Source organism: Penicillium canescens, assembly GCF_028828765.1.
Source record: "Penicillium canescens strain IBT 15451 chromosome Unknown utg000002l_segment0_segment0, whole genome shotgun sequence".
Lineage (NCBI taxonomy): Eukaryota > Fungi > Ascomycota > Eurotiomycetes > Eurotiales > Aspergillaceae > Penicillium > Penicillium canescens.
In genome coordinates, this window is record NW_026703964.1 from 2,615,031 (window position 1) to 2,635,100 (window position 20,070).

The 20,070-nt window shown below is 48.5% G+C and overlaps 6 protein-coding genes across 6 annotated transcripts; 3 read left to right on the forward strand and 3 right to left on the reverse strand.

Moving 5' to 3' along the window:
• Positions 1–571: 571 nt before the first annotated feature.
• On the forward strand, positions 572–4,414 carry N7446_002190 (NACHT and Ankyrin domain protein; the record flags this gene model as incomplete). The annotated part of the gene is made up of 6 exons (XM_058510939.1): positions 572–960; positions 1,030–1,094; positions 1,150–1,344; positions 1,404–1,428; positions 1,479–2,024; positions 2,089–4,414. The coding sequence occupies 6 exons, from the start codon at positions 572–574 to the stop codon at positions 4,412–4,414; spliced, it is 3,546 nt and encodes a 1,181-aa protein (XP_058376475.1).
• Positions 4,415–5,069: 655 nt separating this feature from the next.
• N7446_002191 (transient receptor potential ion channel family protein) lies at positions 5,070–7,188 on the reverse strand. Its single transcript, XM_058510940.1, has 2 exons — positions 6,779–7,188; positions 5,070–6,707 (listed from the first exon to the last, which is right to left on the reverse strand). Exons 1-2 carry the CDS (start codon positions 7,155–7,157, stop codon positions 5,095–5,097), a joined length of 1,992 nt encoding a protein of 663 aa, XP_058376476.1. The 5' UTR covers positions 7,158–7,188; the 3' UTR covers positions 5,070–5,094.
• A 1,443-nt stretch (positions 7,189–8,631) lies between these two features.
• On the forward strand, positions 8,632–9,561 carry N7446_002192 (alpha/beta hydrolase; the record flags this gene model as incomplete). The annotated part of the gene is made up of 1 exon (XM_058510941.1): positions 8,632–9,561. One exon carries the CDS (start codon positions 8,632–8,634, stop codon positions 9,559–9,561), a length of 930 nt encoding a protein of 309 aa, XP_058376477.1.
• A 757-nt stretch (positions 9,562–10,318) lies between these two features.
• Positions 10,319–12,122, reverse strand: N7446_002193 (sugar porter family MFS transporter; the record flags this gene model as incomplete). Its single annotated transcript, XM_058510942.1, has 4 exons — positions 10,319–10,687; positions 10,745–11,050; positions 11,107–11,511; positions 11,586–12,122. 4 exons carry the CDS (start codon positions 12,120–12,122, stop codon positions 10,319–10,321), a joined length of 1,617 nt encoding a protein of 538 aa, XP_058376478.1.
• Positions 12,123–15,162: 3,040 nt separating this feature from the next.
• Positions 15,163–16,533, forward strand: N7446_002194 (autophagy protein 5). Its single transcript, XM_058510943.1, has 4 exons — positions 15,163–15,261; positions 15,337–15,497; positions 15,549–15,981; positions 16,050–16,533. The coding sequence occupies exons 2-4, from the start codon at positions 15,378–15,380 to the stop codon at positions 16,451–16,453; spliced, it is 957 nt and encodes a 318-aa protein (XP_058376479.1). The 5' UTR covers positions 15,163–15,261; positions 15,337–15,377; the 3' UTR covers positions 16,454–16,533.
• Positions 16,534–17,349: 816 nt separating this feature from the next.
• On the reverse strand, positions 17,350–18,895 carry N7446_002195 (uncharacterized protein; the record flags this gene model as incomplete). The annotated part of the gene is made up of 4 exons (XM_058510944.1): positions 17,350–17,390; positions 17,448–17,823; positions 17,877–17,957; positions 18,017–18,895. The coding sequence occupies 4 exons, from the start codon at positions 18,893–18,895 to the stop codon at positions 17,350–17,352; spliced, it is 1,377 nt and encodes a 458-aa protein (XP_058376480.1).
• Positions 18,896–20,070: the final 1,175 nt, after the last annotated feature.

The following is a 20,070-nucleotide window of genomic DNA, read 5'->3' on the forward strand; positions in this document are numbered from 1 at the left end:
CTCTCAGCGGTTAAACGACTATCCTGAGTGGACAACTCCACCTGGGCATCACCACGTCGTGGAATGCGGGCGCTAACGCCCGCCCAGTCCCCCGTTATTCGTTGATAAATCCTGCATTCGTGGCTTTAACCTGTGTGAGTCCCCGCTCGTATCGCTATGAATCAAAATATATGTAGTTTTAATTGACCAAAATTATCATGTCTTACGAATCAACACTGCTATAGTCTGTTTCATGTAGCGCCCATATTAGACGTTAGCGCTATAGGCACGTCTTATGGCTCCATGTCTCTTTTCTTTGTGCATTCTACCAAACATCATGCAGGGGCCCCTCACATGCCCCCCTCCAAAGCTAGCAATACACTCTAACCCTACAGAGAGTGGTGCAATGCCACGAGATTAACAGCGGATCGACTTGCCCCAGCTATTCCAAGCGGCTTTCGAAACAAGCACACACCGCGTGCCTCTTCGAGTCGCACTATTTTTGTTTTCTAATGCTATTAAGTATGTTTGCTTGGTGTCTCTTAATTCTTTAAGCTATAGGTTTATTGTCCGCTTTATGAAGCCTCCAGCCATGGTCGATGGCCCAGTGATTCGAGGTCGCCTTACCCGAGTTTCTCGGTCCATCCGGGCGGTCATGCGCTGCCTGGGTGGAAACAGAGAATCTCAAGATGGGGCACAGCGAGCGATGCTGCTTTTGTGTGAGCTTCTTGATTTACTTAGCCGACTTCAAGACCAACTGAACTGGGCAGAGGACAAATGGGTCGTGGATCCATCACGTCTACGTAACCTCGATGAGGTACTCCGTTCGTTCGAGTCAACCATTGGGTCAATCGAGATCTACTTTCAGCCTGGTGGTATCACCGCTCGCTCATTTAGGAAGCGTTTACTGGAAAACACATTCATTCCTAGGCTGGAGCAGTTTAAAGTTATGATGCTCTTATCCATGCAACCTGAGTCTCGGTATGATTTACCCATGTTAACACTGATATGCTTTATGAAATAAGGCTGACTTTCACTTATTATGAGTAGGGAGAAGGCAAAAGTCGAGGACAAACTCCGAAACGTACTCCGTCGCTTTCACGAAATGGACCATAGTCAGTTTAAACATCCTGCTCGCCTTTGTCCTCTAACTAAACCCCAAACTCCTAGACGGGATAAGAGCAAGCACACCAGACGCCAATGAGTTCCACGCTACTACGAGCCAAATCGCTACCAAGAGCTTTATGAGATTGGCAGATCTTTGCAACAAAAGGCTTAAGGGAACATGTGAATGGATATTTGACAATGACACGTACACAAAATGGCTTTTTGGATGTAGCAGGACCCTTTACTGCGTTGGACCAGGTAAGCTCTCCTTTGAGATCCCCCAGTCAAACTAAACCCACAGCTAATGCTTTTGATAGCGGGCGCTGGAAAGACTTTTCTTGCGTTAGTCTACCAAGGAACGGTTAAGGCTTGGCCATACTAACAGAGTTTAGATCCACCATTATCGACAATCTACAGAGAACGTTTACATCTGCAGACGTAGCGGTCATTTTTATTTTCGGTCATGATGAGGCGGACGAAGAGACGAGCTCTGTGGGGTTCCTTGATAAAATCCTTGCGCAACTTGTGTATCGGAAGCGAGTACCATCTCACCCTACTGCTTGCTTGTACAAATCCAAGTCTTTCGCCGAGGGAAACGTGTCAGCAAAGACATACCAAGATGCTATTCGCGCTGAGGTTAACAGATTCTCTCGGGTCATGTTCGTCATTGACGGAATCGATATGCACGTGGAGAAAGACCGCATTATTAATCGCCTTCAAAAACTGCCGGATCATGCACAGCTTCTTATTACCTCACGCGAGGCAAAATATGGGTCCAAAGACGAACATGTATCTGTCTTGGCTACTCCTGGGGATCTTGAAACCTATGTCTGCGCCCGCATTGACCAGGACGAAAGTTTGACTGCCATGCTGGACCAATACGCGCCTGAATTGAAGGTCGCTGTTATTCAACAAGTTGCCCGGAAGTCGCATGGTCTGTGAGTGAGAGGCTTTTCATTTACAACAGATTTTTTTGGGTACTGACACTTTTACTTTGTACAGGTTTTTATTGGCTCGGCTGAATATGGATCTTTTATCTAGGTGTCAAGACGGAAACCTACTACAACGGTCACTTTTTCATTTACCTGAGAATCTAAATGACGCTTATGGCGAGTCGATGACCAGAATTATCAGCCAGAATCCCTTCGCCAGTCGCTGCCTATATTGGACATTATATGCCCAGAGGCCTTTGACTGTCTCGGAACTAAACTTTGCGGCAAGCTATGAAGTAAATGGGAATAGCGCCTCGAAGGAGCCCTCATCAACCGAACATTCCATGCTCTATGAGGCTGCTGGACTATTGACAATTGATGCTATGAGTGGAACAGTTCACTTGGTGCATAAGACAGCCAAGGAGTATCTAAGTGGACCAGCAGCTCGAGTGTTCTTCCCAACTGCCAAAGTGAACATCGCCGATGTCTGTCTCACAATCATCACCCCCGACGATGTTATTGATGACTGCTATGTTAGCAAGGAAGCTATACCTCGCAAGCCCCGGGGAAAGCTGCTCAACTACGCTACAACCTACTGGGGTCACCACGCTGGCGAGGTCGGCGAAGATGAGCAAGCGACGCAGGTTCTCATTCGGGCTTTCCTCAATAAGCTGTCCTGGAGAAGACCCCCTGGAACAAACTCTTGTGCCCCCGGGCTTGAGATGCCGAAGCAGCTGGGCCTCGGGAAATATTTCTCCGACTGGGCCTCTCTGCATGTGCTCGCCTACTTTGGCATTATTGGAAAGGCAAGACGCTTGATTGAACAAGGTGCAGATATTAATGACTGCGATAATCAGCTCGGTGTCACTGCACTTCACTGTGCAGTCTATCGAGGCAATGAAGAGATGGTTGATTTGCTCCTTGCCTCTAAAGCCAACATAAATGCCATCTCCAAAGACGGTAAAACGGTGTTGCATATTGCAGGGGAGCAAGGACATCGAAAACTGGTCAAGCTTTTGCTTCATCGAGGTGCAAACTCTAGAACAGCCAGCAAAGAAGGAGCGACAGCTCTTCAACTAGCTGTTGGGACAACCCATGATGAAGCAACTGTCCCCCTCCTGATCAAAAGTCGGTTTGATATGGATGTTCAAAATACAGCCACGGGTAATACGGCTCTTCATTTAGCAGTCGAATTGAAGCGACCGCGCATACTTGCGTTCCTTCTCGAAAAAGGGGCTAGCATGAACATCTTAAACAGAGATGGGATGACGGCACTGCAACTCGCTTGCAAAACCGACAACTGTGAGGCTGCTTCTCTGTTGCTCGAACGTGGCACTCAGTTGGAAACTCGCTCGTCCTATGGGATGACTGCTTTGCATATCGCCGCATTGGAGAACAACTGGGTAGCATTTGACATGCTGGTCATTGGGGGTGCAGATATCAATGCATGGGATAGTGAAGGCGAGTCCTTACTTCACAAGCAAGCCCGCGACCCATCTGCAATTTCTGTTGCTGCACATCTACTTGCACAAGGTGCAAATCTCGAGGCCTGTAACTCTCAGGGATATACACCCTTACAGTGCGCTGCTGCGGCTGGAAACAAAGCAATGTTCCTGTTCCTGGCAGACCAAGGGGCAAGACTTGATGTTCAAACCGCAAAGGGAGAGACTCTTCTTCATATCACACCCCCTCTGAACCAAGACTGCCTTGACATTCTGGAATCACTGTTTGAATGTAACTTCAGTGCCAATGCGACAACCTGTAGTGGCTTAACGCCTCTGCACCATCTTGTCATCAATGATTTCAATTTGTCAGATCACTCGACTGAGCATACTGCCAGTTTCATATCATTACTTTTGTCCCATGGTGCAAACATCAATGCCCCAGTGGCCTCTTGCAATGCCGAGACGGCACTTCATTTGGCAGTGATTGCAAAAGTCCCGCGCGAATCACTGGTGTCGCTACTCATCAAATGTGGCGCGTCGCTCGATTCAAGAACTTCCGATGGAAAGACACCATTACACTTGGCTGCTGAACGAGGCCGACATAACATTTTCCAAATCTTGTTAGATGCAGGCGCGGATCCTTCAATCCAGGACTTTGTGGAAACCCCAACCAACGACAAATTAACGGGTGGTGGGCTTACTGCGCTTGACCTGGCGCGCAAGAACCCTATTAGTGTGCTTTGGTTTGACGATTCAGGCAAACTACAGTCTCCGCCGCCGCCGCCGATGCAGCAGCGCAGGAGCCTAGCGACAACCATTGACGAGCTCGATACTGAATCCGAAATTGGTGAGATAGGAGGATCAACGTTGGTTGGTGAGGATAGCTCGATTTGGGGATCAAGAGCATCAACTACTTCTGTTGATCTTCCGTCTATTGTTTCTTCATGCTAAGATACCACTTGTCGTCTTTTCTTTCAAACATTCTTTTTATCTTCATATATATTTCTCTGTTCACATAAGCGACAGCGTTGCTTTTCTTTGAGTCACGTTCTTTTTGCAAAGTTGTTCCTCTTGTTCATTTCCATTGGTTTGACAGTGACACGTAAACAGAATCACGTTGAGACTTCGAAAACTCTACTTTTTATTACTTCATGTTGTTTCGTTCTTCCAATATTGGTTATTTCTCTCTGGGACTTCTTCAACAGCTCTCAAGTATCGCCTTATATGGCTATTAAGCCACGGCTACAATGAGTTTCTCTCTGCAACGGCGCCAGTCGGTTCACCTGAAAATCGCAGCGTTGTGGCCCCTATTTAGAGGTTGTTAATTGGTGTTCTAACTGCCGGTTGGACTTGGCTGTCCTTGCTCGGCTCTCTCTGTTACCTGCGGGTCCGTTCTATTAGCATACTTCCCTAGACACAATAGACACAATGACATAGTAAAAGGCGATACAATGACCAAGAGATGATTTGAAATGTATGCCCGAAGCCTTAAACACCAGAGCTTTAATATGTACAATAACCAAAGGTAGCGCCAGTGCGCCAAACAAAAGCAAAGGTGGAAAGTGAATCGCTGAAAGAAATCTTTAAAATGACAACACAGAACTGAAAGTCAGGTCAAGAAACAAAATAATCTACGATCTGCGCCGACCACCGTCGTAACTGCTGGGGAACAATGGCAGCGAAGGATCCACCACATCGTTATAGGGTCTCCTGGCAGCCATTGAGACATCCTCATCACTGGGGGGAGCAGTGTGAGCGGCAGGGAAGTTCGGGTGAGCCTCCGCATCCTCGCCTCTTGCGACTTTCTCGAGGTGGTCCAGCTCAGTTGTCCCTCCAGTTCGAGACCAGCGGAATGAGTCACGGTCATCGGCCAGAGGTCGGTATTTGGCGTCGGGCGTCTTGGAGAAGACTGCGTAGGCCATGCCAACCAGGAGGTATATGAGAAGCGCGAGAGTGAAAACAGCATTGAAGATGAAGTATAGCACTCCCAGGATGCCTGTCATGAGCGTGGGCTGGTTGAAAACGTTCGAAAACACCAAGAAAAAGATCGCGTTGAGGGAGTTAAGCACTGTCGCAATGATTGCAAAGACATTTGCTCCCTTAGTCATGAATGGCTTGATGATGCCGGTTGCGAGCATCATTGCAAGTTCCAAGATTAGGAGAACAATAGATTGGGCAATTCCGTTAGACTGACCAAAGGCGACAACCATTCCCTTGACGACGATGTAGACGAGGGCAGGAACGAGGAACCAATAGACTGGGGCACGATAGTAGATGTAGAGGAAGCCCCACTTGTTCAGTGTAGCTGGGTCGGAATACAGCGTATAGGCGGGTGTGTTGTGCTGCTGCTTAGACCGAATCGCGCGTTGGAAAATCTTGAATGCAGCGAAGGCCAAGACGCCGGTCGTCACCAGCCACATGGTAATGGCTAGAACGATTTCCGCAGCAGAGTCCTTTTGGGTCAGTTCCCATAGACAGAGCACACACATCTGGGGATATCCAATGCACGCAAGTCGGAAGAAAGTATTCCGCAGGACTGTCTTCCAGTCTGCGGTGGCACCGACGGCCTTCTCCAATTTCGGAATTGAGGTCGTTCTCTTGGACAGAGCGAAGCGGACGACCAAAGCGATCCCGACACAAACGAGGACAAGTGCTGTAACAAAATAGTAAAAGAGATATCCAGTCATAAAAATGTTGCTCAATGTGATGGATGCTCGTGCTCCAGCCCGCTTAATGCCGCGCAAGACGATTTGACTACCTGACTGAATGGCGCGCGCCTGGATAGATGAGCGCTTCTGCAGGACGACCGAGACAGTATCTGATTCGGAAAGCACGGACGAGGGTGTACCCCCCGTAGCGCGCTGGAACCAAGTCGAAATCGTCTCCAGAGCCTCCGCTTGGACAATACCTATGCTCCAAACAGTATTTTGGATCCACGATTGCGCCATCGGTGGAATTTCCACAGCTATCAACCCTCCCATTGCCTGGGATTGAATGAAGCCAAGGAAAGCCAGCGATCGGAAAGCAAGATGGGTCGCAGTGTTGGAGTGGCCGAGAAGTGAAAGAACCGTGGAAGCAATGAGGCCTAAGCCAGCGATGACGGCCAGTGTCCATGACACGCCGGCTTGGTAAACAGATTTTCCATTCTGCAAACGGGTTTCCAGACAAGCGACACTCCCTCCAGACTTTTTGTTCAAGTTGATGCGAACTACCGCATCGATGTCAGGGACGGTGTAGGTGATACCTATGACGCAACCGTTAGTAACAACAAAATTTGGTAGACTGCCGCTGAGCCTCTAGGTTAATCAAACAAACCTGGAATTTGAGAAAGTACGCCCTTATTAAAGGTGTAGGTGAATTTGGGAATTTGCAACTCGATCGCTTTCATCGGGCAAAAGACATTCAAGTCCAGGCTGCATGGGTCAATCCGATGCGAGAGTGCCTTGTACCCGTACGCTAAGACATCGATGTCCAAGACAACATCTCCGGCAACCCCAGAATATCCATCGAATACCAGGCTCACTGAGTTGTTTCCAGGCGTGAGCACCGCACTCAGGTGGTTGATTGTGATCTCGGAGTTATCGGCTCCGTGGCATGCCGTAAGACCGTTGGCTTCAATGAGCTGCTCTGCATGCACCAGATGGAATAGAATGAAGAGAATACATCCTCCCAGGCTGGAGGTCGACAATTGCATGGCGACCAAACGAGTGTGCGTGAGGAAGAAGGTGAGGATCGTGAATCTTTTCTTTGGCGGATTTCCCTGATATCATCACACTCCACAGTACGACGTAAGCGCTAGGTGGGCCCAGGCGATCGTCCCAGCTGCGATTTGAAACAATTCCTTCTCAAGGCAACGACAATTTGCATGGCTTATATTGCTAATTGTAGGAGTTACATTTAAATGCGATCGTCCTGATATACAGATCTACCGAGTACGAATTCCCCTGGCCATGAGGCTGCTGAGTGCCAGCCTTTCCGACGCTGCCACACCAGCCTTCAAGCCCAGGACGATCATATCAATATTGAGTGCATTTGGGATCAGCCAATCTGGTTTTGGCGGTCTGCTTCCCCCAGGTGGCAACTGTCTAGGGTCCAATGCAACAATGTTCCAGTTCGGGCGCCAGCATACCATTTTACCCATGGAACGCTACACCAATGAGGGGAATGTCTCAGTCTAAAGCCGCTTACACATCCGTTGACCGATTCACCAACGCTTTCCTTCATACTGTATACGAACACAGCCTTTCCGTGAGCTTCCAGATTGGTCGCCTATCATTGCTGTTTTCGGCAGCAGGATCTGACCCCACTAAAATTAGAACAAGGGCTCGATTTGCAACTGTTGCCATATCTCATTGGCCAACCTACTACAATTGGGCCACTACAAATGTTCTCACTTGCCCCAGATGGAGAGGCTGTACATGTATGTATCTGGAGTTGCGGACCCTGGGCCTTCTGTGTCCCGCTACACGCGTACTACATATGGACCCTGCAATCCTCCTCGAGTCTCCAGAAGGTCTGGAGCCAAGCTTATGCTCCACAGAGCCAACCCTCCCAGCCCCGTTCCAGCCCCGCTACAGCACCAGCCACGCTATAAGGATATGGCCGGATGCATGTGTTCATGACAGCTCAAGATGTTCGGTCGCACATACAATTGAACAAGTGGAATCCCTGTTGATGGTCCCTGGTCCCTCGCATTCAGTATATCTCAAAATAGCCGGCCAACATGCTTGCAGAGCAGGCATAGTATAGTGTTCAGGTCAGCAACACATCTTCGGCATCTCACTTAATGTCTTCGTCGGCATTCTTGGCTTCGGAGGTCTGGTTGCAGCTTCTCCAAAAACCACGGGCAGCCAACGGACTCTTTCTCATTGCCCACGACAAACTCAATCTGTCATTTATCTTTGCAATGCTAAAGTGCTGATCTATGCCGTGTCGGGGGTTGTGTGGCATGACGTAGCGATCTGCTATAACCTTGATTTCACAGGCATGCACACGGGATATGTATCAACTGGAAGACGATCAAAGGGAATTGTTTACTCCAGATGATATCACACGTAGTCAGAGGGGTGGATAAGTACATATCTCTGCCCACTGACGCCCGCGCGGGAATGCTCCATCAGACGTGTCACCAGCAAAGCAAACTTCTATAACATCATTATTTCAATGTCATGGGAGTTTCCTATGGCTACCATAAATCGCTCGCTTCATTCCTTCGTCTCCTCGTGAAGCCCCGACTCCACCTAAACCCCAAACCCGACGAGGTAGCCCTTGTCCCGTCGCGAGACGACGGCCAAACCATCAAGACCCATATCTACAAACCAGCCACCCAAACCGGCCCAACCCCCGTCCTGATCAACTTCTGCGGTAGCGGCTTCGTCCTTCGCACTTTCGGTTCTGATGACGAGTACTGTCGCTTCGTCGCAGACAATGCCAACTACACCGTAATCGACGTACAATATCGCCTCGCCCCGGAACATCCCTTCCCAGCAGCTTTCCACGATGCCGAAGATGTAGTGAACTGGGTACGGTCGCAACCCGATCGTTTCGATCTTACGCAGCTATCGCTCTCTGGATTCAGCGCGGGTGCCAACATCGCCTTGGCTGTGGCATCTGCGTCAGAGCAGTTCAACCCAAAACAAGGGATATTCGACACGGTCATCTCGTTCTACGGGCCGATGGATATGTCCCTTCCCACACCAGAAAAGCCCCAGGCAGACCGCTCAAATTGGATCATGCGCGATATATTCCCGCCCTTCTCCCATCTGTGTCATAAATGTCTCAATCTGGGTAGAGTCGATCCTAAGGATCCGCGTATGTCGCCTATCTTGGCGGATCCAAACAACTTCCCAAACAAGACATTAATAATCACAGCTGCGCAGGATCCTTTTGCTATTGAGGCTGAGGAGCTGTCGAAGAAGTTGAATGATACAGATGGGAAGGTTTCGGTGTGCGAACGGATGGAGGGGTGCGCTCATGGGTGGGATAAGGAGGCTATTCGAGGGACGTCGCAGTGCGACGCGAAGGATGAGGCCTATCAATTGGCCGTTAAAATTCTGCGGCAAAAGGAGAGTGGAGCGGTGCCGAGTGCTGTATGTTGATGTTTGCTACGTTCTCATTTGATACCCGATAAACAAATACTAGACAAATACATCTCAAAACTTCAAAAGAGCGCCCGACTAAGTATATTAAAGTACAAAGAGACACAGGGCACATCATCTAACAGTTCATAGTTAAAAGAGAGTGGGGGGAAAGGGAAGAGAGACGGATCCTTGAGGAAGCACGCAAGGTATCAACCTGAAGCATCATTCTCATCGACTATCTATTCTATCCTGAGGCCTAAGCTCTTTGACATCCTTAGGGTGTTGGTGGCTGGCCTGGCTCTAATTACGCAGTAGAATGATGGAATCCTCCAAATATTGCTGATGACATATATTCTCAAGCAGGCCATTGTGCGGTCGACTAAGTGCCTCTTCAAAGTCACTTTATCTTTGTTAGGCTATAGGAATCTGTTGCCTACCTCGGATTATACAAGGAATTGCAAATATAACGTTAGGAGCCATCAACAGGAAAATAATACTGAAAGGGAAGCATATAGGTAAAGAGGAAACTTCATCTCGAGATTCCGCAAGCCTGAAGCGGTCAGGAAGGCCCCAAGGAGTCTCCATAGTGTCGGGATCCTTCTCGGATTAGCGACATCTACAGCGATGTTTCGTGAAAAAGAAGTTGAATAATAAATAGTGATTCATGAAAATGCGCGTCAATGGATGCAACGTCTATACAAAATCGTAGTCGTATGTACAACCTGTGGTCTATAAACCACTCTATCTATAAACTATTTATCTATAATCATATCGCTCATTTCTGCTGCTCTTCGTCTGAAGTACCAGCAGTGTTCTCTTGGTGGTAAGCGCTCTCCTTGACATCGTAACGGAATTGCTCCTCCTCGGCGGCGAGCTGCTCCTTGAGCATCTTGTTTGCGCGCCAGATAGGCTTCTGCTCGAACAAACGATCGACCTTCTCCAGAGGAATACCACTTGTCTCAGGGATAAGGAAGAAGGCGAAGAAGAATGCCAGGAAGGACAGGGAGGCGAAGAAGAAGTAGACACCGTAGTGCATCGCCTCGAACATCTGCTCGGTAAAGCGAGAGATGAGGAAGTTGAAAAGCCAGTTACTGGCAGTGGTTGCGGCCTGGGCCAGGGAACGGAAGTTAGGGTCGAAGAACTCCTGTTGGTTTCGTTAGAAGGAACTCGAAATGATTGATGGCAAGGATTGGTAACTTACGGAGTTGATGACCCAAGGGGTACCGTTCCAGGTAGGGGTGTAGACGGCAGTCCAGAGGTAGAAGAAGAAGATAGCCGCGATACCACCGCCGTCGAGGTGAGAACTGGGGTTGTCTTCGGGCTTGACGACACAAATGTAGGCACCGATAACCCACATACAGATTGATCCGGTGATACCACCAACAAGGAGAAGGTTCCGTCTTCCGAATTGATCGACCAGGAACAAGAGCCACACAAACGTCATGATAGCCTTAATCACACCGAAAATACCAGTCATAAGGTTGACAGTGTTGGAGTCGACACCGATCTAGGAATCGAAGTTAGAATTGAAGAAGATTTATAGCGAGTGGAGTGTACACATACCGATTTGAAGATAGTTGGAGAGTAATAGTTGATGGCGTTGATGCCAGAACCGTTCTGCCAGAAGAAGAGCATACAGCCCAGCACCAGACGGTACATGACACTCTTATTAGAGGCGAGAGCCTGGAAAGGCTTCCAGAAGCCAATACCAATGGAGCTTCTCTGGTATTCAAGGGCCTGATCAATGGCGGCAACCTCTTCAGAGATGTAAATGTCGTCGGCGTCTAATTGACGAATCCAGCAGAGGTTCTCCATCGCCTGACGGCGGCGGTCCTTCAGGAAGAGCCAACGAGGAGATTCCTTGATCCACAAGGCACCGGCGAAAAGCAGACCGGACGGGACAAGCTGAATAGCAAATGGAATGATCCATTGCTCATGGTCCTGAGGCATGTGTTGTTCAACACCGTACTATCAGATTTAGGTTAGCTTGAATGCAAAGACGGCACAAACACCGAGGAGATCGGCAGGGCTAGGGGACCCACGTTGATCCAGAAACCAAGCATACCGCCAATCTGCCAGCCGAGCTCGTACAGACCGACAAGCCGACCTCGGATCGCAGGTGGAGCCAGTTCAGAGAGGTAAATAGGGATAATGTTCGATGCCACGCCGGTTCCTAAACCAGACAACACACGGCCACCGTATAGAATTCCTAGTCCTCGAGAAGAATTGGCACCCAGTTGTAGTCCAGATCCGAGAGTGAAGATGGCGGAAGCAACAGCCAAGCACCACTTGCGGCCAACGAAGTGACCAAGGGCGTATGTGCCCAGGGCACCGAAAAAGGCCCCGGCAATGAAGAGAGAGACAATGTTCTCGCTAATTAAATCTTGCTGGGCAGATGACATCTTGTCGATACCGAATTCTTTCTGGAAAGATGACAGTGTGATAGTTGTACCGATGAAGGCACTGGTATAACCGATCATGTTGGAACCACATGATGCGATGGCGGCAAGAGCATAGACACGCCAATTGTAAACAGACTTTGGCGTTGGCCGATCCTCGTGAAGTGTGAGAACACCCATGGCTGTAGTTGTAACAGCTCGAGGGAAGGTGAATAAGGAGGTGAGGTGGGTGGGAGGAAAAAATTTGATCGGAGATGGAAAGAAGAAAATGGGTCGAAAGGTGCAGGAGATGGGTCCCTAAGTAATCTCTGCTATTCTAGTGGAATTGTGGATGTGCAAATTCCCCAACTAAGTGCTCTCCACAACACACGTCGCCTATATCCCCATAGACGGGGGCAATATGGGGTTTGAAGCTATGATAGAGGGATGATTACAGATGCACGGTGATGTGGGAACGTTGGCCGGGGTAGCGTTTTCCCCGGACAAAACATGGAAACATTCAGCCGGCAGCAAATGAGCTTCAGTATATATCTGACCCGGAATCCTCTTTCCTGGATGAAATCATAGAAAGAACAGGAATTCTTTTATCAATATTTCCCTATATATTGGATGCTCAATCCTAGACTTAGTCCCAAAGACTGACTATGAATAGCAGATATGCGGCATTCTTGCGTTGGAGACAGTGCGTTGTGCGTTTAGCCGTCTGAGCAGTATGGGGGTGCCGGTGAAGGCCATCGCCACCGAGTTATGCGTGGAGAAATTTTGTGTCCCCGGGTCAGACGGAATCTTGTCTAAGGTAGTGTGGAGAGGTATAGCGAGGTCCGCTTGTTAAGTGAATACCCCGAGATATCATTTCCCCAGCTGTTCTGCATAGAAGTAAGAAAGACAAGGCCCACGGGGGAGAACCCTTAACCACAACTGTGGAGACGGCAATTTGCCGAGCTCTCATTGGGAAGGTCTTGGGGCCGGAAGAAGGGTTAAAAGTCTGAAGGGAGCACGCTAACCGCTTCAGTAAGTAATTTAAAGGTCACGTGCCTATACTTGCATCTGCATCTCAACACATTCCCACCATTATCATTGGTACATGTTGCGTACGTACATCCCTTGCATCATAATTATTATCTCTTGCCTCTATGGGATTCCACAATCCCACAGTTTTTCCCCCGGAAATGGCGGCACCGGCCCCCACTGCTCCGTTTGATAAGCTCAACCTAACTGTACTAAACGAAACTCCGGGGTTTCCGGGGTTTGACTCGGACTGTTGACAAATGAGATCTGAGGAGTGAATAAACCGATTCAACAAAGTGACATATAGTCATTTAGTCTGTGTGATGTTGCCGTAGTCATGTCAATATCAACACTAATATACTTTCTCGGGCCGGGTCGGCTTGGAAGTAAGCCACCCCGGTTCGGGCTTGGTACTTGAAAGGAGTCGACAAAATCGGCATCAAGACCGTATCCATATTTGGACTCGAAAACCCTACCTAGGTCAAGACTGCTGACACATTTCAATATGTCAGGACCCACCAGGCCGGTGATGACACGGGGACGTTCCGAATTGATATTCCTGGTTTCATCGTTCAGAACGTAGCATGAGGATGTTCCGGATACCGTCAAACTTCGGTCGGGGTTGCTTGTACTCGCTAGAACTTTCTGTGCGTTCGGTTCTCCTCACTTCGACAGGCACGAAATACACTTCTTGCAATTGAGCCGGCAAGGGACTTTGTGGCGTGGAGATGCGCAAAGGTACTGTATGTCTTGGCCAGCATGGGCCATGGTCTGCTGATCGCCTCAAAAACTGGCACCATGACCTGCGGCATTTAACCCTCAACCTCTAGATGAGTTATGAGCTAGCACCTCTGCACTTGAACTCCATTTTCCTGTCTGCATCACTTGCAGCTGGCCAGACGAAAGCTAATGAAATTTGGGTTTTCAGCAGTGTACCCCCCTATCGATTGTTTTCAACAGCGAGACCGGACCTTGAGTTGGTCTGTGCCTGTATGATCACAAGTTGACAAGAGGGCACTCCGGCACAGCGTTTGGCCATTGCCACTGCAGCGGCAGTTCGTAAACAAGACGACGTGGAAGAAGGTTCTATTGAAAAAATCCTTGGCACGGCCTGCAATTAATCTTGTGGGGATTTTCCCGCCAAGGTCGGAAGTGATGTGAAGCGCATGCAGCACGGCCTCGCAGCTCGGAACCGGATATCCGTAGCGGTACTGGCAGAACTAGAGCACATCGGCATCCAGATTGTGTCTGAAAAGCCATATGGAGGCTTCATGCCTACCTTCGGGTGGTAGAAACCGCCATGACTGGTACTTGAGGTTACTAAATGTCTGGGCGAAACTTGGCAACTGGACAACATCTGTGTCAATCTATGAGATTCTACGGTTGGGAATCACTACAACACCAATGCGGTTATTGCAACGCAAAATGTGTGTCCGGGAACCTTTCAGGCTTGGCTGTACTGCTCGCAAAGAGCTAAAAATGATACTCGAAATACCTGCTAAGCATGGCGGGCGGAAAGCTTCTCAACTCTTTTCCGCCGTGGGGGCACAAGATGCTTGGACCTGCTATATATTGTTGTCCGGCATGTTGACGGCAGTCGCTCATCAAAATAGTTTTGGCGTGAGCTGCTTGGCAGGTTTCATCTGGAGTCGTGCCAACAAACAGGATGTCTTCGAGCGACTAGGTATTCTGAACAATGTGCCACGGTCGTTTGGGTTAGAGTTGCTAAGTAAGATGATGCATCAGACCTTTAGAAGCCAAATGTCAATAGAAATGTGGCAGAGAAAGTCAGACATTCTACTGTGATGCTTGTTGATGGTTGTTGATGGTTAAGAAGACGATTTGAAGGTCCGGGATTCAATACGGATATTTCGAAGGAGAAGAGTATCTTCGATGTCTGATGGAGTTTCTGATCCATTTAGGTAGAATTGGTAGAATTTCTGTGGAAGGTAGCCATAGCCCTCGCGTTGAGCTACAATATGGAAGTAGATGGACTGAGTGTGGATGGCCTGAGGCATCAAATCCTAAGGCATCAAATCCTAAGGCATCAATATCCTTGTGTTTTGCCTCAGGCAGAAACACGTGCAATCAACCTTCTGCGTTTTTCTAAGTCGCGCGGTGTCAACACAAACCAGCAGTAGCTTTGAAAGGGCCAACAGCTTGATCGAGCAAACCAGATATATCCGGGAGTCGTGGCTGGTTCTTCCCATAGGATTCTGCGCATACCTGATCTCCCCGACCATGACCACATCTAAAGCGGGGCAATAGTCTGCGAAGCTCAGCAGCGCGCTTTCGGCCATTAAACACTAAGGTATGGCGATGTTGAAACCACAAGAAAAGATTGCTGCATCTCAGGGGGACCAAATATATACTGACTGATCAGCAGAAACGCAGCAGAGTCACCTCATTCGCCAGCAGATTTTCAGGATGGAGAACCGGGTGACTCTTGGCTCTATCCAGAAGACCGTCTGGGACGGGCGCATCCCACTGGAAATTGCCCTGGCATCATCGGAAAGTCGAACTTTTGATCAGACTGATCCATACCTCGTATGTCCCCTCAAACACTCAGCACGACAGGACGCTAACCCCCTCCGTGAGATCTCATACCCACGCATCTCATATCTCCCCTCGTTGCTTCCTAAGCTTCGAGCATTTTTCTCGAACTCATTAATAGAACCAGACTCCCAGCCACATGATGGTTGGTTCGAATTCGAGGGAGTGCCTCTGAAGTGGCATTATCCAGTCGGCCTGTTATTTGACCTTTATGCTGGAGCGGACCCTGCTTCAAAGACTACCTCAGTAGGTGACGAGTCCCCAGAGAGAGTTTCACCATTACCTTGGAAATTGGTAGTGCATTTCAGAGACTGGCCGGATGAGGAACTTGTGCGGCTTGACGCCGATGGTATGGTCATGAACGATGCCTTCATCAACAGCGTGAAGGAGGCGGATTTCCTCCGAAACGGCACAGCAAAAGGCATCATGAGCCTTTCGAAAGAAGACTCATCGGGACTTTGGAAGGCCGTCGAAGATGGTACGTGACATTCCGCCTGAAATTCTTCACTCGTACAAATAATGAACATCAATCTCACGCGTATACAGTTGACCTTCCCTCCTACCAACGCATATCAAGCATTCTCCTTCCTCAACTATCACAGCCTTTCCGAAATGTCCCAGTTAGGATCTTTCTTCCACTGCCACCAGATGCGGAGTCCTCGTCCTTGAAAGTGGTACAATCACCAATTCCACCTTCAATACCAGCATCGAGCATGCAGTCAAGTCAAATTTTGCCTTCGCGTGCCAGTCCAACTACCCAGATTCAAACTGTGGGGACTATCCTGCACACGTTGCTACCAAATCTCTTTCCTAGTCGGAGAACTCCTGTTCTCGCGAAGCCTGTTTTGCATGGTGCTGTGATACCTATGTCTGCCCCAATCGAGGAGGTGGTTAGAAGCTCTGCTTATGGGGATGGGTGGGCGTATCTGGTCGTTCGGATGATGGGATGAGCTCATCCAAGGAGAATCCAATGTCTATCCCGTTAAATACCTTTAACATTGCCTCGGTAGACGTGGGACCTCACTGCGGGATAGTTTGCTGATTCATACTCTGAGACACCTAAACATTACTTCCTCTGCGCCAAACACAGGGAAATTCTACGGAGTGCCGAGCATCTTATTAGTTAAACATGTTCAATCAGATGTCTAGCCCAAGAACGTTGAGCGTAGTTCACTCAGCGTCTCGCGACCCGGGGCAAGCCTTGCGATGATCGCAACGAGATGTAGTAGCACACGTGCAGCGAACACATTGTGAATGAAGAAGCTATGAGCGAGACGAGCTCACCTGTAGACTCCACCTACAGAGAATTTAAGTTCGACCGCCTCAAATATGGCGCGCCATGGCCCGATGCGTGAGGATCCACACGGGATGTCAAAAAATCTGGATTGAGCCAAATCTGCGGAGGTTTTTCAGATGGAACTGAATGGTAACTGTATGCAAAGGGAACAATTAGACTTCCTGATAAAGTCAGAATTGGGGATTTGTAGTCCTGAGGGTTTCGACAAAAGCGGAAGAGGGAAACCAATGAGAAAATTTCTTCAGAGCGCTAGGCACAGTGTTCGGTACAGTTCGCACTATGTTCGCGGAACACCGTCCGGGTCCATAAGTGGAGATCGGCGTGAGTCTCGGACCTTCACAATAACCAATTGTGAGTTAAGGGGCGGCTTGTAACGAAATTTGATACCATTCTATGACAACTCATTACTACAGACTCATTGTGACCGAGTCCCTCATTATAGCCATTCATTACACCTATTACAATTATCCACTCCAGGTGGCCCGTCTCACTCTACCAGAGCTGTTTCGTAGGTAGCTCAGCTTGACAAAGACGTTTCGAGTCTCTTGTCTACGAAGAGTTCGAGTTGTCGGCGCAGCTGAAAGCAGAACCTAGAAGGAGAAAAGTCAGGCGCAAATTATGCAGCGTAGAAGGTATACCAAACTTACCAATCGCTCCCGTGGCGTAGGCATCGATGATTTGAATAACAACACCGTAGGTTGCGCCAACAAGGAAGAAAACTCCCAAAAAAACCATTCCCCAGTGCAACAAATAGATTAACTTTTGCACAAGGCTGCCTTTCCGGTAGTGGCCGTTGCTGTAGAGCCACAGGAAGCCAGGGAGACACATGGCGAGAGGAGCAAAGCATAAGGAGCCAACAAGTGCAATCAAGTAATTGAAAATAGGTATAGCTTCGGCGAGGATGAAGGAAATGGCGCCGAGAACAATCGTGCAGCTCAACCAGGTAATCCAATGTACAGCCGTGTTGGCCTGCAAATGACGAGTCTTGCCCAGAATGCGCACAAAGACGTATTTGGCGGCGATCTAGGTCAAACTGTTAGCCTCATGTCTCTCTAACTTGGGAGAGAAATGCTCACGTGCAAGTAGATTGTGGCGCTCATGACCAATCCCACCAGGGCGACACCGTAAGATACCATCTTGATCGTTTGTCCAGCGCTCTATATCAAGCATTGGTTAGCTCATGGATGATACATGGAATCGGTGTAGGGATACGTACACCCAAGGATGGACTAGCCACCCATTGTCCACACCAGCTATAGACAACCAAACTGAAGGCAAGGTACGACGCAGTCACCAAAGCCATGCATAAATAAAGAGACTTCTTGTAATCCTTCGGGTTTCGCATCTCCGACATCACCGGGATGAAGGCACTGGTACCAGCCGAGGAAACAAATATAGTGCTAGAAGCTACCATGCCAGCCGCAAACCCGGGGTTGTTGATGGCCACGAAGCCGAGGTCGTAGGGGCCCTCTTGGGGTGCGGCGGCAGGTCGGTCGCGTGTGGTGACTCCGATGACAACAATCAAGACCGCGGCATAGATCGAAATGAATCCTACATATGTGAGCCAGCCCACATGCTGGAGTTTGCGTACCGAAGCTGTCGCGACAATCACAACCGCCGCGATCAACGACCACCAGACAGTGCACGCAGCATGGTGTGAGAGAGCATTCAGTGCTGTTGACACTCCAATGATACCACTGCCTGTGACAAGGACATAGCCTATGAGGAACATCAGGCCGGTCAATTCTTTCGCGAAGAAACCGCCAGCAACCTCCGCCATATCGGCGATGGAGTGACAGTGAGGATATTGCTTGCGGAAGTTGCCCAGAATAACGAAAGAGTAGGTGTTGAACGCGCCCCAGGCGACGATACTAATAGAGCCACCCACCGCACCGAGTGAGTAGAGCGATGATGGCAGCGACAGCACACCAGTCGCGAAAAGTACCTTCACGAAGATAATGCATGCCTTGAACCAGCCGACATTGCGGAAGCTGACACCGTCCTCAGTCTTCTTAAAGACCTCATGCTCCTCAGTCGAGTCTCGGGGACTCCCCAACTCCGTGTCGTGCACGCTTGCCTTCTCATCAACAGTCATGGTTGCGATTGGCAAAAAGACAAAAGAGAAGCACCACGCTGAAAAAAAAGAAGTTCTGGGATTCAAGCGCAATAAAAAGAAAATTTCTTAGCTATACAGTAGTTCGCCCACACCATGTGCCGGTAATCTACTGTGGATACTCAAATGCAAGCGACAGCACGCTAGTTGAGTAGTGAGAAACTAGTATGCCGTGACTACACTTATAGTTTAGGTTGATCTGAAGTGACAAGATTATGTCCACTCTTTTCTTACAAGTAACTTTCTTAGGCTAGAAGTCTCCACCATTTGTTTCGTATCTAAATTGCAATCTATGAAGTCCTCAAACTGTCTCCACACTACATCCACGTGCCTCGGTGCAAGTAGATCGGTTTTAGATGTGCATCATTCTTTCGCTAATTCGCTTTACTTTTGCGTATCTTTTATCCATATTTTATCATTGATAAAAGGGATTGCAGGGCTTCTGCTGGTGATAATATCACTGTTGGCTGTTTTATATTCTGGAAAGGCTCACTATAACCATTCAACACCAGGGAATTCCTACTGATATGAAAAAAAAATCAACAAATAGTTCGTTTAATATTGAATCTTTTCTTTTCGCTTTTACTGGTCTTAGAACGTAAAAAGGGTCGGAGTCATGGCTTTAATGTACTGTACAGATGCTTGGTCAAGGTAACGAGCTCCACACATATCGATGTTTATATTGACTACTTTCATACTCTCTTAGACATGACGCAGGATCTAATGCTTTAAGTGGTGTGGTTATATTATAGGCCAGCGGAAGGCCGTTTTCGACCTCGGCTTGAGCTATGTAGGTAGATTGTTATAGCGCAAGGCTTTCTTAACCTGAGAGACTCGAAGCGTTAGCAAATGAATTCACAAATAAGAGCGCACATTACCCCATGATAATAAATATAGGGCCGGTTTCTGTCGTAATATCCATGTCTGGTATAAAAACTGGCTGAGACCCGCAAGGTTGCGATTACAAACGTTTCATTATACTTGATTTACAGAAACTTACTAAAGATTACAAAATGTGTCAAGAGCAGACATGCAGGTATAGTGAAAGTAGCATCACATCACATCAATTAACACATACAATGTGCCATAGATGTCCACATTTCATATCGACTCTCACACGTATCAACCGCCATCAAGGTCAAACACAGTCCAAATCC

Coding starts and splice junctions, on each gene's coding strand:
- N7446_002194 (XM_058510943.1), top strand. CDS start 15,378: ATGGAGAACCGGGTGACTCTTGGCTCTATCCAGAAGACCGTCTGGGAC. Junction 15,498..15,548: donor ATCAGACTGATCCATACCTC/GTATGTCCCCTC, acceptor CCCCTCCGTGAG/ATCTCATACCCACGCATCTC. Junction 15,982..16,049: donor TTGGAAGGCCGTCGAAGATG/GTACGTGACATT, acceptor ACGCGTATACAG/TTGACCTTCCCTCCTACCAA.
- N7446_002191 (XM_058510940.1), bottom strand. CDS start 7,157: ATGCAATTGTCGACCTCCAGCCTGGGAGGATGTATTCTCTTCATTCTA. Junction 6,708..6,778: donor CGTACTTTCTCAAATTCCAG/GTTTGTTTGATT, acceptor GTTGCGTCATAG/GTATCACCTACACCGTCCCT.